This window comes from Aedes albopictus, chromosome 1 (assembly GCF_035046485.1).
Source record: "Aedes albopictus strain Foshan chromosome 1, AalbF5, whole genome shotgun sequence".
Lineage (NCBI taxonomy): Eukaryota > Metazoa > Arthropoda > Insecta > Diptera > Culicidae > Aedes > Aedes albopictus.
Window position 1 is genome coordinate 310,790,614 of NC_085136.1, and position 20,928 is coordinate 310,811,541.

At 42.8% G+C, this 20,928-nt stretch overlaps 1 protein-coding gene across 4 annotated transcripts in view; it reads right to left on the minus strand.

Annotated features, from left to right (window-relative positions):
• Positions 1-2,312: 2,312 nt before the first annotated feature.
• The window catches only part of LOC109423532 (pyruvate kinase), a 47,178-nt gene continuing 28,562 nt past the window's right edge, over positions 2,313-20,928 (minus strand). For all 4 annotated transcript variants that reach the window (XM_019698517.3, XM_019698516.3, XM_019698514.3 and 1 more), the window contains 3 exons: positions 8,124-9,504; positions 3,165-3,321; positions 2,313-3,055 (listed from right to left, as the gene is read on the minus strand). In XM_019698517.3, the coding sequence (XP_019554062.1) occupies positions 3,043-3,055; positions 3,165-3,321; positions 8,124-9,495 (1,542 nt within the window). In that variant the 5' untranslated portion in view covers positions 9,496-9,504 and the 3' untranslated portion in view covers positions 2,313-3,042. The remainder of the gene's footprint in view (positions 3,056-3,164; positions 3,322-8,123; positions 9,505-20,928) is intronic.

Genomic DNA, 20,928 nt, shown 5'->3' on the forward strand with positions numbered 1-20,928 from the left:
CCTGAAAGGATTCTCTCCGGAATCCTGAAAGGATTCTCTCCGGAATCCTGAAAGGATTCTCTCCGGAATCCTGAAAGGATTCTCTCCGGAATCCTGAAAGGATTCTCTCCGGAATCCTGAAAGGATTCTCTCCGGAATCCTGAAAGGATTCTCTCCGGAATCCTGAAAGGATTCTCTCCGGAATCCTGAAAGGATTCTCTCCGGAATCCTGAAAGGATTCTCTCCGGAATCCTGAAAGGATTCTCTCCGGAATCCTGAAAGGATTCTCTCCGGAATCCTGAAAGGATTCTCTCCGGAATCCTGAAAGGATTCTCTCCGGAATCCTGAAAGGATTCTCTCCGGAATCCTGAAAGGATTCTCTCCGGAATCCTGAAAGGATTCTCTCCGGAATCCTGAAAGGATTCTCTCCGGAATCCTGAAAGGATTCTCTCCGGAATCCTGAAAGGATTCTCTCCGGAATCCTGAAAGGATTCTCTCCGGAATCCTGAAAGGATTCTCTCCGGAATCCTGAAAGGATTCTCTCCGGAATCCTGAAAGGATTCTCTCCGGAATCCTGAAAGGATTCTCTCCGGAATCCTGAAAGGATTCTCTCCGGAATCCTGAAAGGATTCTCTCCGGAATCCTGAAAGGATTCTCTCCGGAATCCTGAAAGGATTCTCTCCGGAATCCTGAAAGGATTCTCTCCGGAATCCTGAAAGGATTCTCTCCGGAATCCTGAAAGGATTCTCTCCGGAATCCTGAAAGGATTCTCTCCGGAATCCTGAAAGGATTCTCTCCGGAATCCTGAAAGGATTCTCTCTGGAATCCTGAAAGGATTCTCTCCGGAATCCTGAAAGGATTCTCTCCGGAATCCTGAAAGGATTCTCTCCGGAATCCTGAAAGGATTCTCTCCGGAATCCTGAAAGGATTCTCTCCGGAATCCTGAAAGGATTCTCTCCGGAATCCTGAAAGGATTCTCTCCGGAATCCTGAAAGGATTCTCTCCGGAATCCTGAAAGGATTCTCTCCGGAATCCTGAAAGGATTCTCTCCGGAATCCTGAAAGGATTCTCTCCGGAATCCTGAAAGGATTCTCTCCGGAATCCTGAAAGGATTCTCTCCGGAATCCTGAAAGGGTTCTCTCCGGAATCCTGAAAGGATTCTCTCCGGAATTCTGAAAGGATTCTCTCCGGAATCCTGAAAGGATTCTCTCCGGAATCCTGAAAGGATTCTCTCCGGAATCCTGAAAGGATTCTCTCCGGAATCCTGAAAGGATTCTCTCCGGAATCCTGAAAGGATTCTCTCCGGAATCCAGAAAGGATTCTCTCCGGAATCCTGAAAGGATTCTCTCCGGAATCCTGAAAGGATTCTCTCCGGAATCCTGAAAGGATTCTCTCCGGAATCCTGAAAGGATTCTCTCCGGAATCCTGAAAGGATTCTCTCCGGAATCCTGAAAGGATTCTCTCCGGAATCCTGAAAGGATTCTCTCCGGAATCCTGAAAGGATTCTCTCCGGAATCCTGAAAGGATTCTCTCCGGAATCCTGAAAGGATTCTCTCCGGAATCCTGAAAGGATTCTCTCCGGAATCCTGAAAGGATTCTCTCCGGAATCCTGAAAGGATTCTCTCCGGAATCCTGAAAGGATTCTCTCCGGAATCCTGAAAGGATTCTCTCCGGAATCCTGAAGAGATTCTCTCCGGAATCCTGAAAGGATTCTCTCCGGAATCCTGAAAGGATTCTCTCCGGAATCCTGAAAGGATTCTCTCGCGAATCATAAGAGGATTCTCTCCACAATCCTGAGAGGATTCTCTTCAGAATCCTGAGTTGATTCTCTCCCGAATCCTGAGAGGATTCTCTCCCGAATCCTGAGAGGATTCTCTCACGAATCCTGAGAGGATTCTTTCCCGAATTCTGAGAGAATTTTTCCCCGAATCCTGAGAGGATTCTCTCCAGAATCCTGAGAGGATTCTCTCCACAATCCTGAGAGGATTCTCTCCAGAATCCTGAAAGGATTCTCTCCAGAATCCTGAAAGGATTCTCTCCAGAATCCTGAGAAGATTCTCTCCAGAAATCTGAGAGGATTATCTCCGAGGGAATCCTTCCAGGACGGGAATCTTTGCCTTTTTGACGATAGATATAGAGGTGACGATAGAGGTAGAGGTGACGATAGATATAAAGGTTACGATAGAGATAGAGGTGACGATCTTCCAAACCGGCTATTGAGCTGTGCGAACTATGCGAAATTCGGAGTGAGATCACTCAATAGTGACTTCCTCCAAGAATGATCTATTGTGCAAGGCTGGTGATATTCCTCTCAACAACTGCAAACTCGTTGATAACGGTTAGTGTTATAGTGTACTATTTTATTGATATCAGTAACATCAACGATCAATACATTCACGACTTTATATATGTACGTATCCCTTCCGATGATCAAACCTGATCGCGCGGACTCCTTCGTCCAGATTCGAGCAAAGGTTTTTTTTTCACTTTACTCAAACCATCTTACCATCCTCGTTCTTTAAACAGGTTCAAACAGGGGTTACCTAACGATCCTACGAACGCGGTGCGCCTACTATTAGTCAAATGAGATAATTTAGAGCACTTATTACTGATGATCAACCAAATAATGTCAGTTTGTGTGATCGATTTGGATAAACAACTAACTTTATAGTAAAAAAATAAATTAGAGAACCTAAATCGTAGCCAATTCTTTTTTCTTTTTAGAATAACACTTTACGCGCCGGAGCGGTAAATCCTTTAAAAAACAACAAAACGAACGGTGAATAGCCGGTCCGAATGCTAACTTAACTATTACACCACATTCGTTAGACGACTTTCCCTCTTTTCTAGTGTTTATACGGGAGAATTCTAAGGTGGTGTTCGTGTGAGACATGTCTAATTTTTATCGCACGGCGCGGCGCTGTTCTTCCGGCTGCTCGGTGTTTGTGAGTGTTTTAATGACTATTATGTTGTTGTTGTTGTTCTGGTACGTTCAACAAGTAGGTATGTTGATACTTAGAGATGAAGGTTTATAGGCTGGATGGGGACGGCTGACCCACCAATTTATTCGACATTCCTGTAAAAAGTATTAGAATTAGAATTAGAACACGATTCTTCAGGGGCGCCAGGAGTCTGGTTCTTCAATCATCATCTACACGGGAATCATCTTCTCCTCGTATACGTACACAATGCGAATGGTGTTGGTGAAGCCGGAGCCCTGCTTCCAGCCGGTGACGACAACCACCGGGTTGCCCGGCTTCAGGAAGCCACGTTCCTTGCCGAAGTCCATGCCATACTGGACGCGTGCGTCGACGTCCTTCAGCCAGTCTTCCAGGGCTTGTTCTGAAAGGATGGATGGGGAGATAACATTAGTGTTAGTTATTATAGTATTTTCAGCGTTCTTGTGTCGGAGGAACTGTTGTTCAGCTTGGGATGACAGTGACCGGTGGTAAATGGATATCCTTCTGTTCAAGCAACACAACATAAACAAATAAGCGAATCCTCTAAGGATTCTGGAGAGAATCCTCTAAGGATTCCGGAGAGAATCGTCTCAGGATTCTGGAGATAATTCTCCCAGGATTCTGGAGAGAATCCTCTCAGGATTCTGGAAAGAATTCTCTCAGGATTCTAAAGAGAATCCTCTCAGGATTCTGGAAAGAATTCTTTCAGGACTCTGGAGAGAATCCTCCCAGGATTCTGGAGAGAATCCTCCCAGGATTCTGGAGAGAATCCTCCAAGGATTCTGGAGAGAATCCTCCCAGGATTCTGGAGAGAATCCTCCCAGGATTCTGGAGAGAATCCTCCCAGGATTCTGGAGAGAATCCTCCCAGGATTCAGGAGAGAATCCTCCCAGGATTCTGGAGAGAATCATCCCAGGATTCTGGAGAGAATCCTCCCGGAATTCTGGAGAGAATCCTCCCAGGATTCTGGAGAGAATCCCCCTAGGATTCTGGAGAGAATCCCCCTAGGATTCTGGAGAGAATCCTCCTAGGATTCTGGAGAGAATCCTCCTAGGATTCTGGAGAGAATCCTCCTAGGATTCTGGAGAGAATCCTCCTAGGATTCTGGAGAGAATCCTCCTAGGATTCTGGAGAGAATCCTCCTAGGATTCTGGAGAGAATCCTCCTAGGATTCTGGAGAGAATCCTCCTAGGATTCTGGAGAGAATCCTCCTAGGATTCTAGAGAGAATCCTCCTAGGATTCTGGAGAGAATCCTCCTAGGATTCTGGAGAGAATCCTCCTAGGATTCTGGAGAGAATCCTCCTAGGATTCTGGAGAGAATCCTCCTAGGATTCTGGAGAGAATCCTCCTAGGATTCTGGAGAGAATCCTCCTAGGATTCTGGAGAGAATCCTCCTAGGATTCTGGAGAGAATCCTCCCAGGATTCTGGAGAATCCTCCCAGGATTCTGGAGAGAATCCTCCCAGGATTCTGGAGAGAATCCTCCCAGGATTCTGGAGAGAATCCTCCCAGGATTCTGGAGAGAATCCTCCCAGGATTCTGGAGAGAATCCTCCCAGGATTCTGGAGAGAATCCTCCCAGGATTCTGGAGAGAATCCTCCCAGGATTCTGGAGAGAATCCTCCCAGGATTCTGGAGAGAATCCTCCCAGGATTCTGGAGAGAATCCTCCCAGGATTCTGGAGAGAATCCTCCCAGGATTCTGGAGAGAATCCTCCCAGGATTCTGGAGAGAATCCTCCCAGGATTCTGGAGAGAATCCTCCCAGGATTCTGGAGAGAATCCTCCCAGGATTCTGGAGAGAATCCTCCCAGGATTCTGGAGAGAATCCTCCCAGGATTCTGGAGAGAATCCTCCCAGGATTCTGGAGAGAATCCTCCCAGGATTCTGGAGAGAATCCTCCCAGGATTCTGGAGAGAATCCTCCCAGGATTCTGGAGAGAATCCTCCCAGGATTCTGGAGAGAATCCTCCCAGGATTCTGGAGAGAATCCTCCCAGGATTCTGGAGAGAATCCTCTCAGGATTCTGGAGAGAATCCTCCCAGGATTCTGGAGAGAATCCTCCCAGGATTCTGGAGAGAATCCTCCTATGACTCTGGATCAGGATTCTGGAGAGAATCCTCTCAGGATTCTGGAGAGAATCCTCTCAGGTTTCTGGAGAGAATCCTCTCAGGATTCTGGAGAGAATCCTCTCAGGATTCTGGAGAGAATCTTCTCAAGATTCTGGAGAGAATCCCCTCGGGATTCTGGAGAGAATCCCCTCGGGATTCTGGAGAGAGTCCCCTCGGGATTCTGGAGAGAATCCCCTCGGGATTCTTGTGAAAATCCCCTCGGGATTCTCGTGAAAATCCCCTCGGGATTCTGGAGAGAATCCCCTCGGGATTCTGGAGAGAATCCCCTCGGGATTCTGGAAAGAATCCCCTCGGGATTCTGGAGAGAATCCCCTCGGGATTCTAGAGAAAATCCCGTCGGGATTCTGGAGAGATTTCCCTCGGGATTCTGGAGAGAATCCCCTCGGGATTCTGGAGAGAATCCCCTCGGGATTCTGGAGAGAATCCTCTCGGGATTCTGGAGAGAATCCCCTCTGGATTCTGGAGAGAATCTTCTCGGGATTCTGGAGAGAATCCCCTCGGGATTCTGGAGGGAATCCTCTTCAGGGTTGTGGAGAGATTCCTCTCAGGATTGTGGAGAGAGCCCTCTCAGAATTCTGGACAGAATCCTCTCAGGTTTCTGGAGAGAATCCCCTCGGGGTTCTGGAGAGAATCCCCTCAGGGTTCTGGAGAGAATCCCCTCGGGGTTCTGGAGAGAATCCCCTCGGGGTTCTGGAGAGAATCCCCTCGGGGTTCTGGAGAGAATCCCCTCGGGGTTCTGGAGAGAATCCCCTCGGGGTTCTGGAGAGAATCCCCTCGGGGTTCTGGAGAGAATCCCCTCGGGGTTCTGGAGAGAATCCCCTCGGGGTTCTGGAGAGAATCCCCTCGGGGTCCTGGAGAGAATCCCCTCGGGGTTCTGGAGAGAATCCCCTCTGGATTCTGGAGAGAATCTTCTCGGGATTCTGGAGAGAATCCCCTCGGGATTCTGGAGAGAATCTTCTCAGGATTGTGGAGAGAATCCTCTCAGAATTCTGGACAGAATCCTCTCAGGTTTCTGGAGAGAATCCCCTCGGGGTTCTGGAGAGAATCCCCTCAGGGTTCTGGAGAGATTTCCCTCGGGATTCTGGAGAGAATCCCCTCGGGATTCTGGAGAGAATCCCCTCGGGATTCTGGAGAGAATCCTCTCGGGATTCTGGAGAGAATCCCCTCTGGATTCTGGAGAGAATCTTCTCGGGATTCTGGAGAGAATCCCCTCGGGATTCTGGAGAGAATCTTCTCAGGATTGTGGAGAGAATCCTCTCAGAATTCTGGACAGAATCCTCTCAGGTTTCTGGAGAGAATCCCCTCGGGGTTCTGGAGAGAATCCCCTCGGGGTTCTGGAGAGAATCCCCTCGGGGTTCTGGAGAGAATCCCCTCGGGGTTCTGGAGAGAATCCCCTCGGGGTTCTGGAGAGAATCCCCTCGGGGTTCTGGAGAGAATCCCCTCGGGGTTCTGGAGAGAATCCCCTCGGGGTTCTGGAGAGAATCCCCTCGGGGTTCTGGAGAGAATCCCCTCGGGGTTCTGGAGAGAATCCCCTCGGGGTCCTGGAGAGAATCCCCTCGGGGTTCTGGAGAGAATCCCCTCGGGGTTCTGGAGAGAATCCCCTCGGGGTTCTGGAGAGAACCCAAGTAACAGATCTAGCTGAACAACAGTTTCTTAAGCTAAAGTTCGCTTAATCCACTCGAGGTTCTGGAGAGAATCCTCTCGAGGTTCTGGAGAGAATCCCCTCGGAATTCTGGAGAGAATCCCCTCAGGATTGTAGAGAGAATACTCTTCAGGATTGTGAAGAGAATCCTCCCAGGATTGTGGAGAGAATCCTCTCAGGATTGTGGAGAGAACCCTCTCATGGTTCTGGAGAGAATCCTCTCAGGATTGTAGAGAGAATCCTCTTAAGGATTGTGGAGAGAATCCTCCCTGGATCGTGGAGAGAATCCTCTCAGGATTGTGGAGAGAACCTTCTCAGGATTCCGGAGAGAATCCTCTCAGGATTCCGGAGAGAATCCTCTCAGGATTCTGGAGAGAATCCTCTCAGGATTCCGGAGAGAATCCTCTCAGGATTCCGGAGAGAATCCTCTCAGGATTCCGGAGAGAATCCTCTCAGGATTCCGGAGAGAATCCTCTCAGGATTCCGGAGAGAATCCTCTCAGGATTCCGGAGAGAATCCTCTCAGGATTCCGGAGAGAATCCTCTTAGGATTCTGGAGAGAACCCTCTCATGGTTCTGGAGAGAATCCTCTCAGGATTGTAGAGAGAATCCTCTTAAGGATTGTGGAGAGAATCCTCCCTGGATCGTGGAGAGAATCCTCTCAGGATTGTGGAGAGAACCCTATCAGGATTCTGGAGAGAATCCTCTCAGGATTCCGGAGAGAATCCTCTCAGGATTCCGGAGAGAATCCTCTCAGGATTCCGGAGAGAATCCTCTCAGGATTCCGGAGAGAATCCTCTCAGGATTCCGGAGAGAATCCTCTCAGGATTCCGGAGAGAATCCTCTCAGGATTCCGGAGAGAATCCTCTCAGGATTCCGGAGAGAATCCTCTCAGGATTCCGGAGAGAATCCTCTCAGGATTCCGGAGAGAATCCTCTCAGGATTCCGGAGAGAATCCTCTCAGGATTCCGGAGAGAATCCTCTCAGGATTCCGGAGAGAATCCTCTCAGGATTCCGGAGAGAATCCTCTCAGGATTCCGGAGAGAATCCTCTCAGGATTCCGGAGAGAATCCTCTCAGGATTCCGGAGAGAATCCTCTCAGGATTCCGGAGAGAATCCTCTCAGGATTCCGGAGAGAATCCTCTCAGGATTCCGGAGAGAATCCTCTCAGGATTCCGGAGAGAATCCTCTCAGGATTCCGGAGAGAATCCTCTCAGAATTCCGGAGAGAATCCTCTCAGGATTCCGGAGAGAGTCCTCTCAGAATTCCGGAGAGAATCCTCTCAGGATTCTGGGGAGAATCCTCTCAGGATTATAGAGAGAATCCTCTCAGGATTCTGGTGAGAATCCTCTCAGGATTCTGGAGAGAACCCTCTCAGGATTCTGGAACGAATGTTCTGATCACTATGTACTTACGTTCATAGACCACCGGCAGGATACCCCGGTACAGATGGCACTGGCGGGCGGTTTGCGCGAACCGGGTGACAGCAATGATCGGGCACCTCGGGCGGTACTTGGAAATGAGATGGGCCGATCGGCCCGATGTCGTAATGACAATGACGGCAGCGGCGCGGCTCTTTGAAGCCGCTTCCGAGGCAGCGATAGCAATCGAGCAGGCCGTATCCAGCGGGTTGGGAGTGGTGTTGACCAGATCGTTGAACAGGTTGCGATGCCAGAGGGCCGCTTCGGCTTCCTTGCAGGTCTTGGCCATGGTCAGCACGCACTCCAGCGGGTACTCGCCCTTGGCAGTCTCACCGGACAGCATGACGCAGTCGGCACCGTCGATGATGGCGTTGGCGACGTCGGAGATTTCGGCACGGGTTGGGCGTGGCTTCTTGATCATGGACTCCAACATCTGGGTGGCACAGATGACGGGCTTTCCGGCGCGGTTGCACCGAGCAATCATCGACTTCTGGGCTAGGAAGACCTTCTCCGCCGGGATTTCGATACCCAGATCACCACGGGCAACCATGATACCGTCCGAGGCAGCGATGATGGCATCCAAGTTCTGCATACCCTGCTGGTTCTCGATCTTCGAGATGATCTTGATGTTCTTGCCCTTGTCTCCAAGAATCGAGCGGATCTCCTTCAGAGCCGCGGCATTACGGATGAACGAAGCGAAGATCACATCAACGCCCTGTTCAACGCCGAACTGCAGATCGGACTTGTCCTTTTCGGAGACGGCCGGAAGATCTACAGGGACTCCGGGTAGGTTAACACCCTTACGCGATCCCAGCATACCACCGTTCTCGACCGTACAGGTCAGAGTGTCTCCGCTAATACTGTCAACCACCAGCGAGATCAGACCATCGTCGACGAACACATGATCGCCCTTCTTGACGACCTTGACGATATTCACATAGTCGACGTAGATCTTCTCCTTGCTACCCTTCTCCAGATGATCCTTATCCGTGGTCAACTGGATCTGTTCGCCCTTCTTCAGCTCAACCTCGCCGGTGCCGCTGCCCTCGATCAGCCCGGTACGGATCTCCGGACCCTTGGTGTCCAGAGCGATGGCCAGCGGGAACGGCTTGCCCTGCTTCTTCGAGTAGTTATCGACCGCCTCGCGGATGTTCTTGATCGTGTTGGCGTGGTACTCGTGCGAACCGTGCGAAAAGTTCAACCGGGCAATGTTCATCCCGGTGGCCATCATCTTCTCCAGCATCTCCGGCGCTACCGAGGCGGGCCCGATCGTACAGATGATGCCGGACAGCCGCACGAACGCCGTCTGCGAGTCAATGTCCAGCGAGCACATGTGCTCCAGGTGCGAAACCGATTCGGGATTCATCTTGCGACCCTATAGAGAAGAAGAAACGGAAGAATATGCGAAACGTTAGAATACAGTTTTGGAGTTCTACGAGTAATAAGTAATGTTAGCGACGTTTGTTTGAACAGATACCTGATCCTGAGTTGCACTGCCCTGAAACGATTGGAAACAACAACAAAGAAACAGAGAAATATCCCGCGAGCCGGAAGGCTCCCCAATCAGTCAGTGTCGGAGGAGCCGGCGCTGGTTGGCATTGATGTTGATAAATAAACATGTGATCTTCCGACAGCGTGAATTCCTCACCCGATGCAATGCAATGCAATAATAGGTGAAGGTTATGGAAGAGTCATCAGTAGGTCAGTTCTATACTGGCTACTTGGTCAGTAGTGTTCGTGCCTTATCGCAAAACCGGCGATTGCTGCGCTGCAGTTAGCGCTCTTGAACGTGTGTTATCAATGCGACAGCAACCAACGGCCAAGCGAGCGAGCGTCCCGTGACGTAATGTTTAATCGCACGTTTTGTTTGGCGTTGTGGAAAGGGCTGTCGAGGAGACCTGTTAAGACATGGCTTCCGCAATGACTTATTGTGCGCAGTATACGGAGTATGATTTACAACAAGAATGAAATTTTGTTCTAGGATAAAAGTGTAGTTTTTCTTGTTACATATACAAAGTGTAGGTTAGGTAGATCTGCAAGGATATGCATACGTTGTTTGCTTAAACAAGGTGATTTTCGTCCACCATACGTTACAAAAAACGTTACATCTTAGGGTTATTCTATAGTTACTGTTTATCTAGGGTTACCATTCGTCCTGATTTTTAACGAAATGTTAAAAATACGGTTCTATATTGTACTGGAAAATTTCTTTCCGAAAGTTGAAAGTTGTAAAAATGTTGCAGTTATCGTACGTCTACTGTAATATAAATTTTGGAGCCAAAAGTGTTATTTTTATTTTTTGCTCAATTGCAGATATCTGAAATACACACGAATAAACTTTTGAAAGCAATTGAATTACTTATATTTACATACTTTAGTTGTAACTCATTAAAGACATGTTCACAAATTGTGTTTCTGCCAGCTTTTTCTCAAAATTGGACCTCTTGCGGCGTGCAAAATTATGACTGACTGCATCGATCGGATCACTACACCGCTCAGCTAGTTGACGATAGTACTACGTAAGCTTAACGTAACGAAAGTAAATTATAGATCTAATTTTCTGAAACAATCATTTGAGAGATTCCAAGAGCATATCTTAGAAGCTTTCCTGGAGAAATCTATGAAGAAATTATTGAATGTACAGTCAACTTTCGTTCGTTGCACTAAGCTCTTAGCCTAGTTAGTGAAAGACTTTACATACAGCTGTAATCAAGTGAGAGAGATGATAACCACTCAAAAATAATAGAAAAAGGACTTATAGATTGGGTCAGAAATTTAACCCGATAAATGCCTAAAAGTATGCATGGCCCTTGTAATTGTAACTGCAGTGTTCAACATTTCTCAAATTTAATTTTCTAAAACAAATCAAATAAAGAGTGCTCACTATGTGTAGCTTAACTAAAATACTGCAGAAGTTAGATTTTACGCAGATAATGATTTCTGACAAAGTAATTGCATAAAGGACAACTACTGAAGAAAAATAAGAAAATGTCTGTCAGATGACATCATGGTTTACTAAAGATATCTAAGAGCCTATTTCTCTATGGTTCTCTTACTCTCCCACTCTCAAGCTGTTTTTCTCGCTTGGAAGGAACCCTTGAAAGTCACAAAAGAAATCCCGTACAGAATCCCTGATAGGATCATTGAAGAAGTCACGGAAGGAATCCCGGCTGGAAGCTCGGCAGGAATAATTGAAGATTCTAAAGATTCACAGAAATTTTTGAAAGAATACAAGTTGAAATCCCTGGAACAATCCTTGCAGGAACCTCTAAATGAATCCTTTACGAAATCCCAGAAGAAATTTTTGAATGAACTTCAGCAGTAAAGGAATGCTGAATAGACACTGGATAGAAACCTTTCAAGATTTTCCAAAACAATCCCGGTAGAAATTCCTGAAGAATCCCGGGAGGATTTACTGAAGGAATTCCAGGAGGCATATCTGGTAGAGGAATCTCAGCTGAAAGCTTGATAGGAATCCCTGAAACACTCCCAAGAAGCCAGCAAAGATTCCGGCACGTATTCCTGAAAGTATTCCTCTGGGATTCTCTGAAAGTATTACGGCAGAACACTTTAAAAGAATACTAGGATGAATCTGTAATGTAATTCCAACAGAAATCCATGAAGGAATGCTGGCTGGAATTTCTGAAAGAATGCTTTCAGGGGTTTCTAAAGCAATTATGGCAGAAATCCTTGAGGTTATTCCTGAAGGAATCCCGTAAAAACTACCTCATGGACCTGATGACAGGAATGCCGGTTGAAAGCTGAGCAGGAATTCCTGCAAGAACCATAAAAGATGTCTCTATGATTTAGGATTGCCTAAACAAATCTCGGCAGAAATCTATATTTTTCATAGTTTTTTTTCGGGAGGAATCCCTTAAGGAATGGTTCTGGGTCATTTGGCCGAACGCCATTTGGCCGAATGCCTTTTGGCCGAATATCGTTTGGTCAAAACATCAATGATGTACTCAAATGATCATACCACTGTTCCCAGCCTCAGTATAACTTGAAAGAACAGCCTATGAGTCAAAGAAGGAAAAATCTGTGATAAAATATAGGCAGTTTCAACGCCAACTAAACTCTGAATGTCAAAACCTATAGCCTATGATTAAAAAAAGGAAATATTTCTGATGATCACATTGACAGTTAGAATGTCAAAAACTTCTTCTGAATTCTTTTCATCACGATTCGGCCAAATAATCCTTTCGGCCAGATGGCATTCGTCCAAATGGCGTTCGGCCAAACGGCATTCGGCCAAATGGCCGGACACCTTAAGGAATCACAGCAGGAATCCAGACTGGAATCTTTGAAGGAATTCCAGCACGAATCCCTGAAGGAATGCAGAAAAGAATAACTAAAAGAATCCTTTCATGATTTTCCAAAGCAACCCCTGCAAAAATATCTGAGGAGAGCTCCGGAGCTATCCGTACAGCAATTCCGGATGCAATATCTGAAGGAATCTCGGGAGGAAAGATTTTCGAAAGGAATGCCTAAAGAAATCCTGAAGGAATTCCTGAATATTCTCGAAAAAAAGCTCATCTCATCTAATCTCATCTTAATTCTTCACCCAACTCTGTAGCCTCTACCTCACTGTATTCTCTGCTCTATATCCCAACCCTCTATCCAACGCTCTATCGTAACCTTCAACCCTACCATCTGCCCTACCCTCTATCCTATCCTCTACCACAACCACTGCCTTATCGTTTATCGTAACCTCTACTCTAACCCTGCACCATACTCTCTATATTTTGCTTAATCGTACCGTCTACCCTACTCTCTACCCTAACTCTTTCTCGACCCTCAACCCTACTCAACATACCTACTCAACATCTTCCCTATCGTCTACCCTACTCCCTAACGTTTGCACCACCGTTTACACTACCCGCTACCCTGACCCTCACCCTTTAACCATTTACTCATCAAGTCCGATCGATAGATACCCATCTTGGATATGGTCCTCAATCTTGGATTTCAAAATGGCATCAATTGGACGATAATTGACTTCTACTCATCATGCCCGATCGGCAGATAACCATATTGCATGGTATTATAGCTCAAACTACCATTCCGTGGCAGCCATCTTGGATATGGTCGGCCATCTTGGATTTCAAATTGGCGTCGGATATCCATTTTTGAATTCTACTCATGAAGCCCGATCGATAGATACCCATATTATATAGTATCTGAAGTAGCATTGTCGTTAAATAGCATACATTCTGGAGATTTGGCCACAATCTTGGAACCTAAGCCGCCATCTTGAATTTTAATTCCCCTACTAGCTCCACACATTTATGCCAAATTTGGAAACTACTGAAGGAACTTTTCGAAAAGTTATCGAAATCATTGCTCGAATTCTTGGGGAACTTGTGGGAGCTATCTTTGGAGAAATTTTCTAAAGCAATTCTAAGGAGTTCTTGTAAGAATTTCCGAAGAAATTCTTGCAATAGTTCCTGGAGGAACCCTGCAGAAAAAATCATCAATTTCAGAATTTCATGAAGGAATTTTAGGAAACATCCTTTCTTGCAGGAATTTGTCGATAAATTACTGGAGGAATCCTTACAAGAAATCCTCGAGTAATTCTTGGTAATATTTCTAGGGCAATAATTAATGTGATCACACTTTTTCCTCGGCTACGTAAACACTTTCTTTTTTGTCGTATTGAAATGATTCTAAAAAAAAAGAAAAAATATTACAAAAAAAATAAAATAAAAATAAAAAAACCTAGTGCAGAGTAGTTTTGTTTATTTTTTAAATTTTCAAAATTTTTTTTTACAAATATTCCCCTAGGAATTATTTCAACGTATTCCTAAAACCGCCAAAGTCCGTGTAATGCTCCAGGAGTTCCCTCAAGGATCTGTCCAAAATTTTGCCGAAGTATTTTTCTTGATTTTTTTTAAGGATTCCTCCAGAGATTTCCCCTAGGAATTCTCCACAAGATTCGTCAAGGGTTCCTCCGAGCTACTGTCTATAAATTTCTCTGCGTGTTCTTCCAAGGATTCTTCAATAATTGCTTCATGAATTCCCTCAGAAATTTATCCAAGGATCAATGCACAATGTATCTTCCGAAGATTTTTATAGAAATTTATACAGGAATTTCCCCTAAGATTAATGTAGGAATCCCTCTATAGAACTCAAATGCTTTCTCTGGGATTTTTTCAATGATTTCTCCTTAAAATCTTCCCGGAATTCCTCTACGATTTTTTCCAAGGATATGTTCAGAAATTCTTTCAAGGACTTTCCCGAGGATGCCTCCAGGGATTTCGTTTTGGCTTCGAACTTTGGAAAAGCAGTCTGAGTGAACCTTTTGAGAGATTTCCGAAAACCTTGGAACATTTCCTGGAACATTCCTTAGAGCATTTGAGCATTTGAGCATTTCTTATGATTGATTCCTAGAGAAGCTTTTGTAACATTTCCTAGATAAATCTGTTTTTTTTTTTAAGTGTATCCTGATAGGAATTCCTGCATAATTTCTATGCAAACTTTGTGGAAGTTTTTCTGAAGAAATTGTTAGTCAAATCCTTGGAACAATTCTTGCAGAAATTGGTGAAGACTTTTCTAAAGTAATTGTTGTAAAAATTCTTAGAGGAATATCTGGAAGACATCCTGGAGGTAAGGACTCCTAAGTAAGGAAGGTTTTCAAAACGTATCCATGATCTTTTTTTTTTTGCGGAAATACATTGAACATCTGCTGTGCATCTCAGGAATTATTCCAATAACACCTCCAGGAATTTATGGAGCTTTATTTAGAAAAAATCTTTCTGAATGAATCATTGGAAACATTTAAAGAAAACCTTTGGAGGTATTCTTGGGAGAATTCTAGAACCAACTCCCGAAAGAATTCATGGAAGAATTCAAAATGAAGGCCGTGGAGAACAGATTGAAGACATCGTTGCAGGAATTCTTGCCAGTACCCTTTGGAAGAATTTCTGTAAGAAATGTTGGATAATCTCTAGAGATATTTTTGAAACTATCCATGGAGGAACCTTAAGCAGTTTCTCGAGAATTCTGTGGAAGAGTTTGTGCAGTAATCTTTAGTAGGATTCCAAAATTTATAACTGGCCGTGTTCTTTAAAAGAGTAAACATATATTGGAGAAATTCCCCAAGAATGCTATTCAACATTTCTGCAAAAAAAAGTTTATGTCTAGGAAAGAATGCCATTCATTGCTCTCGTTCATTCAGTGTCTTACCCCTGGGAAGTTTGCAAGAGACTTATTGGAGGAATTTCTGGAGAAATATCTGGAACAATTCTCTGCGAAACTCTTAGATAAGGATCGGAGGAACTTTTAAAACATATTTTAAGCAAAGCTAAGCTAATTTTTTTCTTAGAAATTCGAAAAAGTATTAGAATTATACTCTGGTAGAATCCTTGAAAGAATTTCTGGAGAAACGATCACAAACATTTCAATTTGTGTCGCCGGGGAAAATTAAGAAATTTTAGGACGACTCTTCTGACCAATATTTGGAAAATCCTCAGAGGATAAGCTTATAGAGAATGTTTCAAAGATTTTTTTAAAGAAATTTCTGGAGGAAAATGTGAAGAGGAATCCTTGGCGGAGTTTCTGGGGAAATCATCGGAAGACCTTCTGAAGGAGCAATTTATCGCGGAATTCTCGCGAACCTGTCAGAAAAACTTTTCCAATGAATTTCATGAGAATTTCTCGGGGAAACTTATAAAGCGTTTTTTGGATTAATTCCTAAAGAAAGTTTCACTAAGTTTTGAAGAAATCTTCGTAAAATTTTTTAGAGGTATCCTAGCAGGTGTTTGTTGAAAATGTTTAGAAAATTTCCCGAGAGATTGTATGGAGGAGTCCTTGAGAAGAAGTTTTGCCGGTATTTTTTGAAAAATCGCCGGATAAATCCTCGGAGAAATGTTTAAAGTTTTGTCTTCGCGGGTACTTCTGGGAAAATCCTTGGATAAACTTCTCGAAAAAGCTATGAAGAACCAACACAATCCTGGAGAATTTGGAATAATTTATGGACGAATTTCTGGACTCTGATTTATGGAAGAATTTTTAGGAAATCGTCGAAGACATTTCTGTAGAAATCCTGGGCTGAATCCTCGGACACTTTTTGGTGGCTATCATGGGCAAATATTCGGTGAACTTTCAGGAGGATTATATGTTAGACCTCTCGTGGAAATTTCGGAAGACATTTTTAAAAAATGTGAAGGAATCCTTGGAGGAACACTTGAAGGAAAATTTGTAGAAATTATCGGACAAATGAAAAAAATTACTGCAGTTATCTGGAAATTTTGAAGTAGGAAAAGCATTTTAGGAAAAAATTTCAAAAGAAATATTCAAAGCATTCTTAAAGAAACATTTGAAAACTAACATGTTTTTAAAAGAATTGACAAAAAAAACTGAAAAAACATCTCAAGAGTTTTTCAGCAATAATTCCTGAAAATGTTTTCGAATTCAATTCCTGGAAAAATACGTCGTAGGAATTCCAGGTAAAATTTTCGCAAAACATTGCTAGGCAAATTTTTGGATGAACTATTTTGTAAATTCTTAGTGAAACTCATGAAGTAATACACGGAAGAAATTTCAAAGAAATAGTGGTAGAAAAAAAAAACCATTTCAGTTTTTAAATCAAACCTTTATAAATTTAAATAAATCTAAGAACTAATAGGAGAATTTTCAGACGAACTCCTAAAAGAAATCTCAAGTGAGTCTTTAAAAGATTCTCTGTTAGAACCTTCGTTGGCGGGGCCCGTGGCGTAGTTGGTCACACGTCCGCTTCATATGCGGATGGTCATGGGTTTGATTCCCAGCCCCGGCACTTGCAATTTTTCGTCAGCTGCTCTTCACCGAGAGCGGCTGACACTGACCCTCTTCTGAGCCCCATGGTTCAAACAGACCCGGATACCTGGACATCGGCGAATTGCTACTCATAATCTCAAAGCTCATAATGGACCCCCCAATCGGACTGGAAAGGAACAACGGCCACCTATCATCCTTGTGCTCATCATTCTACCATGTAGAGTAGAAAAGTGAAAGCAGCAGAAAGGCAACCAGTTCGATAAAGTATAATAGAATACATCTAGGCTCTGTACAATACTGTAGGTATAGCTGTCAATTGTAATCGCTCACGTAGTGCCCTAGTGGACAACAGAGCTGTAAATTAGGTTAAGTGATTAAGAATAAAAAAAGAACCTTCGTTGGGAAAGTGTTCAGATATTCCATCTTTTTTGAAGTACTTAAAAATTGAAACTTTCATTGTTTTGAAAGTTCTCTAGAAGAATTTTAGAACAGTATTTTTAATAATTCCTGAAAATTTTATTTTGATTTTCAGTCCTACATGAATCGCTAGTTTTCATGACAGTTTTCTAAAAATTCATTCCAAAATCGTACAAGAAATCTCACTAGAAACTGCACTTAATTTTTTTTTGAACATGTTCATGAATTCTATCAGAAATTGTTCCAAGAAGTGTTCCGAGAGGACCTTCAAAACCAAGAAGTAACTTTTGGAGAATTTCCCTACAAAACATAAGAAATTGTTAGAGGCGTACCTTAAAGAAGTCCTGTAGGATTATTAAAAAAAAAAACACTTCTAGAAGAGTTCCATAAAGAATTCCAGGAGTTAAGGTACCCCGGGGCAAGTGAGAATCCGGGGCAAGTGAGACCTACAGCCATTATTTTTTTAATTTTTTAGTTTTAAGGTAAACATTCTTCATAGAAAACATAGGTATCACACCAACGGATACTTTGAATTCAAACATTGTTATTGTTCTCACCATAAAGAGGTCATAGATGTTATTGTTGTTCATATGTAATTTTCAATTCACTAAGTGAGATTTATGTACTCTACTACATTCGTCGTTTAAAAATAGAATAACAAATAAAGTCAAACTTTTTCAGTTTCAGGATAATATTTGGAGTGCTTGCAAATTAATTTAAGCGAAAAAGCTGTACTTTATTTTAATTTATTACCTTTAGTTAACTGCTCTCACTTGCCCCAGTACATTTCAGCATCTGGGGCAAGTGGGACCTATGAGAAACAAACACAATTCCATAGTTTGATCTCGCTTTCTTCAGCCTAAGTCGAAATTCACACAAAAGTAAAGTAAAAATCGGCGCCTTAAGTAATCAATTGTTGAATTATACTTAATTACTTCTATTCTGATGATGAAGCTATTGTTTAAAATGGTTGAGTCTTGGTAGAACATATTGTTTTTTCAAAACCATCAATTTTTCATATTTTCGTTCAAGCAAATTCTATTATTTTTTAGTTTTTCGCTGCATAATGAGTTTTTCTGAATGTTGAGGAACCGGCAATAAAGTATGAAAAAAATTCAAAAACGACTTATTCAAAGTTCATTCGATTTAAAAATCTTTATTTAGTGATCGTAAAATTATGTAAAGGAAAACATAACATCTGTAAATCTTGAAAAAATCTTTTGGCGAGATTCATCAACTACGTAATATGAAAATGATGTTTGGAAATCTTTCGGCATTAAACCTTAGGGTGCTTTTTGTATAAATAAAATCAATTTGTTTTGCACGAACTGCTAGAGTTAAATTACTTTTTTCCTCAGTGATTAGTTATAATATGTGTTACGTAATTTATGCACGATACCACACAACTTTTCCAACATAAGTCGCTAAACATAGTTATTCACATAAGATATTTAAAATTTATGCTACCTTACAAATATGCAACAATCATATTTAGCCATTTGTACAAAAAATCCGAATAGGTCCCACTTGCCCCGTGATACGGTGTAAATGAAGATTTGCTCCACTTTTCATTATATGCATAATATACAGAATTTAAAAATTTTGAAACAGTTTTAATGCCCGTTAATAAGAAGAAATATGCCAACAATGTCTTTTAGAACTATTGGAATTATAAAATTATTTATGTTTAGAATTTTTTGGCTTGACAAAACCAAACTAGCATTTTTTTAGGTCCCACTTGCCCCGGGGTACCTTATTCCATGGAAAACTTCCGAAGGAATTTTTTAACAGACTCTGAAACTTCTGAAGGAGTTCTGTAAGGAATTCCTGAAGGAATCCCGCAAATGGTTTCTGGAGGAATTGCCAAAGAAGTTCTAGGAGAAATCCAGGAGGGGTTTCCTAGATGAATCCCATAACGGATTGCTGGAGAAATCCCAGAAAAAAAACTTTAGGGGGAATCACGGTTGGAATTCGTGGAGGAGTTTTGGAATAATTCGTTTAGATTTTTAGTATTACTGCAGAAACCTCGGAAAGAAGTTCTTGAATAAAATGAAAAAATTCTGAAGAAGTATTGGATGGAATTTTTGACAAAATATCGGAATGAGTTTCTGAAGCAATCTAGAAAAGAACTTCGGAAGAAATTCAGAAAGAAAGGTCTTGGAGGATTCCCAGAAGGAACTATGAGAAGAACTCGGAAGAAAGAAAAAACTTTTAGTTCATTTGAGAAGAAAATCCTAGATGTCTTTTTTGTACTTTAACTTATGGTAATTCTACACTTAAATCCTGGAGGTATCGGGTAAAAAATTCAGAAGAAACTCCTTGTAGGAAAGCCTAGAGGAATCCTCAGAATCTCACAAGAAGGAATCCTCAAAAGGAAGAACTCCTTGAGAAATTCATTCCTCTAGGAGTGCCTGCTTAGACTCCTCCAGGAGTTCTTTCTGAGATTCCCCTAGGAGTTTCTTCTGACATACCACTAGGATTTCTCCTTTGGTACATTACTCCTCCTGAGATTTCTCCATGTGATTCTTCCTGGAGTTTCTCTGGGATTTTTTCATGAGTTTTTTGGGTTTCTTGCATGATTTCCCTGCAAAAAATCCTTTCAGGATTCCTCCAAAAATTTCATCAAAGATTTTCTTTCATACACGGAGACAAATTTCGTTCGTTTGAAACAAAAATATTCATGTTTATTCGGTAAACTGATAAAATATTTAAAACTACAATATTAATTTTTAAAACAAACTCAATTACATATTGGTTTCTACAATACCCATTGAAGAGCCCCCCGTTTCGCCGTCGAGAACATAAACAAAACTCTCAGGTTCCAGCTGTATCACCAAACATGATTTCCTCTTGCAAAAAAGGCAAGTTTCGCCAAAAGTTCCCACGAAATCCCATTGATTTCGGGAGCGTACGTTATCTACATGATGTTGGCATTGAAAGTGCCACGCGGTAAGTGGATTTTCCTAGAGAAGAAGAATTTTTGATTTTACCATGCTTTTTTCTGCGTGTAAGATCCAGATTTTTTTTCTGGGATTTTTCTGGGATTCATGAGATTTAACAAGCAAATATTTCCGGAATTCTTTCTATGATTTGTTCAGAAGTTCATCCAGTGTTTCCTGTAGAAGTTCCTTCTGAAAATCTTCAGGATGCAGAAGCTCCTTCTGGAGTTCTTCTTGCGATTCTCTTTGGGATGCCTTCCTGGAAGTCTCTACGTCTTTATATGTTTGTTTTGGAATTTCTTCAAGAATTTTCCAGGGATTCTTGCAAGATTTTTTCTAAACTTCCTTCAAGAGTTCTATCTGGAGTACTTCCCTAGATTGCTTCAGAAACTCTTCTATGGAATTCTTCTGGAACTCCTTTCTGGACTTGAGGACCTTCCTAAGATTCCTTCTGATTCTTCTGGAGTTCCTCCGGAAGTTAATTCCGAAGTTCTCTCAGATGCTCCTCAGATGTTGTATTTCATGGAAATCCATGAGAAATTACTCCAGGAGTTCCGCATTGAATTCTTGCATGAGTTTCGTATAAAATCCTTACGAGACGTCTTTGAGAAATTCCTTCAACCACTTCTTGAGGAATTCTTCCAGCAGTTTTGTAAGAACTTGCCTAGGAGTTCCTTCTGGGTTTC